This window comes from Arachis ipaensis, chromosome B09 (assembly GCF_000816755.2).
Source record: "Arachis ipaensis cultivar K30076 chromosome B09, Araip1.1, whole genome shotgun sequence".
In the NCBI taxonomy this organism is placed as follows: domain Eukaryota; kingdom Viridiplantae; phylum Streptophyta; class Magnoliopsida; order Fabales; family Fabaceae; genus Arachis; species Arachis ipaensis.
In genome coordinates, this window is record NC_029793.2 from 62,486,137 (window position 1) to 62,494,630 (window position 8,494).

The following is an 8,494-nucleotide window of genomic DNA, read 5'->3' on the forward strand; positions in this document are numbered from 1 at the left end:
AGAGTATATCAATGGTGTTATTAGTTTTTTGGACTTTGCATACTCTGAGGGAGAACCGGACGGACGACAAATTCAATGTCCTTGTAAGAGGTGTTGTAACATTAATTGGTATAAAAGAGATGTGGTATTCGACCATTTAGTAGCCGACGGATTTGTCAAGAGATATAGAACATGGATTAATCATGGCGAATGGGCAATCCCGATGGCGGTTGACGATGACACGGATGATGAAGAAGGTGCACGCGATGACATTGAAGGACTGCTTAATGATGCATTTGGAGATGTATCTCATGCTGAGGGTGTTACTGTAGGTCAAAATGAAGAGGCTAAAAAGTTTTACAATTTAATAGATGGGGCAAGTCAAGAGTTATACCCCGGTTGCAAGAAATTTTCTACATTATCTTTTACCATCCGTCTGTACTTGTTAAAGTGTTTGCACGGTTGGAGCAATGCCTCCTTCACTTCACTTCTTGAGCTATTGAAAGAGGCAATGCCTAACATTAACATACCTTCATCTTTCCATAAGACAAAGTCTATGATAAGAGATTTAGGTCTGGATTATAAAAAAATTGATGCTTGTCCTAATGATTGCCTCCTGTATAGAAAAGAACTAAAGGATTAAAAACAATGTCGTGTGTGTGGAACTTCTCGATATACTGAAAATTCCAGTGATAATAGCGAGAACCAACCTGACAAGAAAGGTCGTCCTATTCCTGCAAAGACTCTGAGATACTTTCCTATAATTCCAAGACTTCAGAGATTATTTATGTGCTCAAAGACGGCAGCTAGTCTGAGGTGGCATGATGAGGAGCGCGTAAAAGATGGGACGTTAAAGCATCCTGCTGATGGCTTAGCGTGGAAGAATCTTGATGAAATCGATGAAGAATTTGCAAAAGAATCTCGCAATATTAGACTAGGCTTGTCAAGTGATAGGTTCAACCCATTTCGTAGCATGAACATTTCATGGAGCACGTGGCCCGTGATGCTGATGGTATACAACTTGCCTCCGTGGATGTGCATGAAACCCGAATATTGTATGCTTTCTTTGCTTATTCCTGGGCCACAATCACCTGGTAAAGACATTGATGTGTATCTACAACCATTGATAGAAGACTTGAAGTTGTTGTGGGAAAAAGGAGTCAAAACCTATGATGCATCAAAGAATGAGACCTTTCAAATGCGGGCAGCTCTTTTGTGGACAATCAACGATTTTCCTGCTTATGCTATGTTGTCTGGGTGGAGTACAAAGGGAAAGTTGGCTTGCCCTTGTTGCAACAAAAATACCAGTAGCTTACAACTAAAACACAGTCGGAAGACAGTTTATATGGACCATCATGTCTTTTTACCCATGGATCATCCATGGAGAACCAATACAAGGTCTTTTAATGGGAAGCAGGAATTAAGACCTCCTCCACCTGTTATAGAAGGACCCGAACTTTTTGAGATGCTACAAAATGCTGAGAATGTCTTTGGAAAGAAGCAAAGTACATCAAATAGTTTCCCATGGAATTGAAAAAAAGATCAATTTTCTTTGAATTGCCTTACTGGCACAAGAACCCACTGCATCACAACTTAGATGTCATGCACATAGAGAAGAATATACTTGACAGTGTAATTGGAACTCTCTTGGATATCCCAGGCAAGACAAAGGACCATTTGAATGCTCGATATGACTTAAAAGATTTGGGTATCTGGAAAAATCTTCAACCAAAGGAGGTGAATAATGGCAAGAGAACAAAGTTAGCAAAGGCATGCTTTTCTATGACTGCTGCAGAGAAGTCAGTTTTTTTGTGGTGTTTTGAAGACAACAAAGCTACCTGATGGCAGTGCTTCGAATATATCACGCTGTGTACATCTAGGAGAAAGAAAAGTTTCTGGGTATAAGACCCACGATGCTCACTTTATGCTTCACTATTTACTGCCAATACCGATTAAAAGCATCCTTCCTGATCATGTGGCCATTGCGTTGATTCGACTAAGTTCCTTTTTTCGTCGCTTATGCAAAAAGTTCATCACACTGGAAGAGATAGATTTACTGGAGTTAGAGATTGTGGAAACATTATGCCAGCTTGAGAGGATCTTTCCCCCTAGTTTTTTTGACATAATGGTTCATCTTCCCATTCATTTAGCAAATGAGGTGAGATTGGGAGGTCCGGTGCAGTTTCGTTGGATGTATCCTCCGGAAAGGTACATGTGTACATTAAAGTCATATGTTCGCAACAGAAGTCGGCCCGAAGGTTCTATTGCAGAGGCATATCTGGCTGAGGAGTGCTTAACTTTCTGCTCAAGATACTTGCATGGAGGTGTGCAAACAAGACTTAATAAGCGGCCTCGGAATGATGATGATCCTAACGAAGACGAAGTTGTGCCATCAAAGTTGTTTTCTAACAAAGGTCGTTCGTTAGGCGTGGGAAATGGAGAACCAATTAATCTAGATGATAGATCAATTGCTCAAGCCCATGTGTATGTATTACACAATTGTGAAGAAGTGGCAGATTATGTTAGGTAACTTAATTAAACTTTTTTTTATTCCGATCAAGTTCACCCATATTTTTTAGATCAAACCTAACTATTATTAATTATAGAGAGCATGAGGAAGAGGTTAACAATCAGCGAGGAACGAAATGGAGAAAAGCAAAAGTTCACAACAAAACGTTCGTGCAGTGGTTTGAAATTCGTGCGAGGGATCCAAATGTGCCTTTCTGGCTAAAAGAATTATCTCGAGGTCCAAGCTCTGTTGCAAGAAAATTTTCTGGGTATGTAATTAATGGATACAGGTTTCACACGGTGGAACGTGAGGCAAGGAGAAAAACACAAAACAGTGGTGTCACATTAACTGCTTTAACTTCAAGCTTTGCAAGTGCTAAAGATCAAAGTCCAATCCAAGACAATGTAGCTTATTATGGCAGGTTGTTTGAGATAGTAGAGTTAGACTATTTTGGGCGTTTTAAGGTTGTCTTATTTCGGTGTGAGTGGTACGATGCTGGGAGAGATAAGTATGGTCTTACATTTGTTCACTTCCATAAGAAATGCTTCCAGGATGAACCTTTTATACTAGCATCTCAAGCACATCAGTGTTTTTATGTGCAAGATCCATATGAACATAACAAACATTATGTTATGGAAACTGTCCCAAGAGACTTATTTAAAACAGGCGACGAATCTGAGTCTGAGGCCCGTCAAGCACACTATAGTGAACAACACGAGCGTATAATGAGCCCTGCCATACCAGCTGATGATGGTGAACTTATTCTGGAGAGGACTGATTTACGACCCACGGTTATTGAAACGGTTCCCCAAGTGACTTCTGCCCAAGAATATGAGGCAGACTTCATTGGAGATTCTGATTCTGATTGGTCATCCTAAGCAATTTATTTGCTTAATATGTACATATGTATACTCAAGTTTTCTTCTTCACGGTTTTATTTGTAAGTAATACTTATTTTTTTGTTAATTTGTTAGTCTCTTACATTTTTCTTATCTTGATTTTGATGGGTATATTGATTCTACTTAACTAATTTATTTGTGTAGGAATAAGGAATTTATTGATCTTAAAGCTACATCAAGTAAGAATTTGCTTAGACAATTTGAGGCTAAGAGACAAAGGATTGTAACTGAACGCAAGAAATATGAAATGGAAGCTGCAGCTGTTAATGACAAGGATAAATCAGAGCGAAGGGTGGATGAACCAGAAAGTCAATTGGAGATGCGTGCAACCAAAGGACAGAAGAATTCCACGTCAAAGAAGCTGGATTTTAGTCATTTGCAAAGCACATTCGACTCTATTAGCAAAAGGACTAACTCCACGCCTACCACCTTGGAAGTACAGCCAAACATTCCACCGCAACAACCTGAAAATAAAAAGAGAAAGGAGCTATTGACTATGCCTACTGCTGAGAAATTCAAGAATGGAGTGCAGGGTGGAAAATCAACACAAGGCTTGAAGAAGTCTAAGCCTACAAACATGGACGCAGATGAACTTACAAGGAAGCTCGAAGCAATCAACATAGGGCAGCAGCAGAATATTCAACTCACAGATGAAGAGACTTAAACAGGGCAAGATGACACAACTTTGCCTTCTCCTGAAACTACCTCACAAAATAAAAGTGCAATGTTGGAGCAAGGAATATCAACAAAGGGTAAGAGGATGCCAGGAGTAAAGGCTACAACAATTGACAAATTCTTAAAGGAAAATGGGATAGATGTGGAAATTGAAGGACCAAGCACTGAACTAAGTGAGGACGGGGAACGAAGCATGGCACTTGATAAAGACTATTATCAAGATGTGATGGAGGACATTGATGATGAAGAAGGTACTATTTTGCTCTGTTTCTATTGATGATAAATATTTATTTTTTTTAAAAATTGTTATAGAAAAACTGGACTGGTAGATCTAGTTGTTTGAAGCTGGTAAATATAGTGTTAGTTGATTCGAAGTTTGTGTGCTATTATTGATCTAATTGATCTAATGGTCCAAGTATTGAGGGCCAATAAAGAAATATGCTTATTGAGCTCGAGTTAATTAAGGATAATCTGATGTTGACCAATTAATGAAACTAGGAGAGCCAAAGAAGAAGAAAACCCGTGGAAAAACAACTTGCAAGGAGATTTATGCAAGGACTATGGAACAGCGGGAAGAAGTCACTTTTGATCTTGGACAGCCCGTAGGACCAACCGACCAAAGTGTTTTTAATTTAACTAGTTTTGTTGGCACTATTGGTAGAAATAAAAGATTCGTTAGTCTTTTGTACACTAGTTGGCATGCTGTTCCTCCTAAAGCTAAGAAGTTCATGTGGGACTATGTTAATGTAAGACACTTGGTAATTATTGATTTCAGTTTTTTTATTCAGCACAAGAGCATATAACAATTACCTATAATCATGCAGACCAAGTTTTTCCTCCCAGACAGTGAAGAAAAGTGGGTAATGCAAGCGATTCGAGATGCTTGGAAGCGGTTCAAAGGAAAGATTAAGCAAAAGCACTTCGTTCCCTATGATACTATTGAAGATATGGTGAAGAATCGACCCCCACAAGTACCAGAAAGTGGTTTCATAAAATTGATCTATTATTGGAATCATCCTCTAATCCAGGTAAAAGACTATATATGTCAAATTTTCATGTGAAACTATTTGACTATTGAAAGAGCAATATGGTATTTAGTTATTAATGTGAAGTAGCTCTACTGATTGGATCTGAATGATTGTTATTAAAATAAAATTTATTAAGTGTTTCAGCATTATGATGTCTATATGCCTTTTTACTTGGCTAGCTACTTTTTTATCTCGGTGCAAAGGTATTATTTTTTATCTGAAAGTTATATGCATAGCTTCTGGTGAATGGCAGAATAGCTTTTTAGACCATACTGAATCTATGGTTTAGAAGAGGAGAAGGTGAATGGCTCCTTTTTTACTTTTTTTTCCCTTGAATTTACTTTTGTAATTTTTCTGCATCTGATGCTTCTGATTTGGAAGTGGGGTTCTGTTCTGTTTCTTGAGTTGGGGACCTGATTCTTTAAGCCTTCAATCTGGAAATAGTTATAAATTTGATACAGTTCTGCATAGGATGCAACTGATATAACACTAATTGTGGTGTGGACTACTTGGAAAAATTGAATTATCCATAGGTTTTGGTTGCTTCTGTAAATAGTTGTGGTTGAAAACCTTTGTATAGTCATCTATCAAGTTCTATTTTTTCAATGTGATATAACACTTTCTGCTAAATTATTTTTTTTATTTAATTTGAGTAACAGATTTTCTCATGAAAACCACATCTGAAATTTGCTTTTAGTGGATTGACTTATATGCATGTAAATTTTGTTTCTTGTGTTATGTGTATAATTATTCTTTGTGGATCTCATAGCTATGTAGTTTTGTTCCATTCATATGTTATAAGTTCTCCACTCATTTTTTTAATTTCACAGGGTTTAGGGGATACTCGGGTAATACTTACTTGTTCAATGAGAATCCTACTATGTAGGAAATTGAACTCGACATAGGTCACTGGAATTAATTGATTGAATGATGAGGGGATTGGGTAAGCATATTTTACACGAGATGAGATGTCCCTGGAGTTTACTTGATCATGTGAAGAGTGAATTTTTACAGTTGTGAAAAAACTAAACAGGTGCTCCAATGTATTATAAATAGATCTTTTGTGCTTGCTTTTGCGTATTGTTCAATGCTTTAGCTTAATAATGCAGCCTTGCTAGTAGATTTTCCTAACTCATTATGCTGCACGTTTTAGTAACTGTATGCTAACTTTTTATTCACTTCCAGTCAATAAGTCAAAGAAACAAGCAACACAAGGAAAATGTGAAGTTTCCACATCGCATGGGGCCAATTAATTTCGGAAGAGTACGAGTGGCTATGGTAAATAGTAGATTTATATTTATTAGAATTTATATTTGCATAAATTAAAGGAAGAAATCGAAGTATGATCTTGTTTTGCAGCGAGAAACAAAGGAAACAAAGGAGGAACCAAAAAGGTTTGAGATGTTCATTGCTACCCGAACAAGTCGGAAGAGGAAAGAAGTGGATGAGGAAACACAAACTGCTGTTGTAAGAGTTCATTGAATCATTCATAATTACATTTCAAATTTAGGATACGGTAACTAACTCAATTTTAAATGTTTCTTCTATGCAGGAAGATTTCCAACACCGCCAAGCTGCTGGTGAAACAGAAGAGGAAGCATTTGAGGCCATATTCGGGAAAGAACAACCAGGTCGGGTAAGGTTGTATGGAAGATCTATGACAAAGACTGATTTAAAAAAACATGCTGAAATTAATGAAATCAAGAATCAGCACAAAGAGGAAGTGTCCAGTCTGAAGGATAAACTTGGACACATGGAGGCCCAACAGCAAAAACAAGAGGCCAAACAGCAAAAACAAGACAAAGAGATTCATGGGTTGCGAAATATGATCAAGTTATTACTGCAGTGATTGGAACCTGGAATGAGGCCAGAAGAACTAGAAGCTTTATTACAAGACGCCCAACAGTCTCCTATTGATGCGAATAGCGGCCATGGATCAACACATTTTCCAAACTTAGATGTGGTATGTCCTTATCTATTCCTTGTTTCATAGTTTTTTACTTGCATTTACATTAATTGCTACGACTGGAAATGTTTGTTGGCTTTATTAACACTGAAGTTGTATTGCTATGGCTGAAATTTGTTTGTGTAATTCTGGTGGTTGTATTTTTGATTTTGTGCACTTGGTACATATAAATTTGTCCGTATATCTAATTTAAGTGTGAAAGTCTGGTTAATTAGTGATTCTAGTACTTTTGGATCAATGTTATAAATATATTTTGGTTAGAGACAATTTTTATTATATAAAGAAATTATTTAGTATAATTATGTATTTATTTTTATTTTGTAATATTCAATTCATTTATACATGTAATCATATTAACTATTATGTTGTATTAATAATTATTAGATAATTATATATATATATAGAAAAAAAAAAATGAGACCTAAGGCTACACTTATATACAGTAGCTATAGTATACAGAAAAAAAAAGGGACCTAAGGCTACGCTTATATACAGTAGCTATAGTGTACGAAAAAAAAAAAGAGGGACCTAAGGCTACGCTTATAAAAAGTAGCTATGGTATACACTGTGGCTACGCTTTACAAGTGAGGCAGTAGCGTTAAAAAGCGTAGCCTATTCTGGAAGAACGAAAGCTGAAAAGCGTAGCCTTTGGTCTTGGACAGCATCACTTGAAAAGCGTAGCCTATTCCCAAACGCCAAAAGCGTAGCCCTTGGTGCAGAAAAGCGTAGCCTTTGAAAATAGGCAACGGCCGAATAGGAATCACCCCAAAAAGCGTAGCCGTAGCCTAAAAAGCGTAGCCGTAGCCTAAGGCATCATTTTTTTTCACTTTTGGCTACACTTTTCAAGTGTACCTGAATGGGTATTTTTCTTGTAGTGGATGCTCATGGGACTAAAATCCACCATCACTCCTCTCACAAAGCATATATAAGACTCCTCTTTCCTATCATACCTCACCGCATTTGCGTAGAACTCTCTCACGAGCATTGCATTTATTCTTGCGATGACCGGATCGGTAAGGAGCTCCCATCTTCTATTTTCTACCTTCTCTGTGATTTCGGGGCACTCAATTTTCTTGACTTGAAAGCCTAGCTCATATATGATCTCCTTATCAGCCATCCATCCAAAATGGAGTGCATGATAAAAAGTTCTAAACTTCTTTTCATCGAAAGGGCGTTGCTCCATAGGCTCATTCCCCTTTCTTCTTTTAGAGCTTGATGATGCCATGAGTGACTTTTGAAAAGTGAAGGTGTTGAGGTTAGTGATGAGTGGTGGAATTCGGTTGGGTTTGGATAGGGTGTGGCTTGGAGAGTTGTACTTCGAGAGTGAGAAGTTTGAAGAAGTGGTTGCTGGAATGTGAAGGGAAGTACAGACTAGGACTCACTTATATGGGAAAGTGATGAGTGAATGAAAGGTGTGGATTGATGGGGTGGTTGTGTG

General features: G+C 37.6%; 1 protein-coding gene across 1 annotated transcript; it reads left to right on the forward strand.

Annotated features, from left to right (window-relative positions):
• LOC107615551 lies at positions 203-4,051 on the forward strand. The gene is made up of 6 exons (XM_016317605.1): positions 203-597; positions 670-1,484; positions 1,640-1,716; positions 1,805-2,505; positions 2,559-3,356; positions 3,532-4,051. Exons 1-6 carry the CDS (start codon positions 203-205, stop codon positions 4,049-4,051), a joined length of 3,306 nt encoding a protein of 1,101 aa, XP_016173091.1.

Bases quoted from the DNA above. Each gene is read 5' to 3' on its own strand.
- LOC107615551 (XM_016317605.1), top strand. From the start codon at position 203: ATGGCGGTTGACGATGACACGGATGATGAAGAAGGTGCACGCGATGAC. The intron at 598-669 runs GTATAGAAAAGA...TGAAAATTCCAG, and splicing joins TGTCCTAATGATTGCCTCCT to TGATAATAGCGAGAACCAAC. The intron at 1,717-1,804 runs GTGAATAATGGC...GGTGTTTTGAAG, and splicing joins AAAATCTTCAACCAAAGGAG to ACAACAAAGCTACCTGATGG.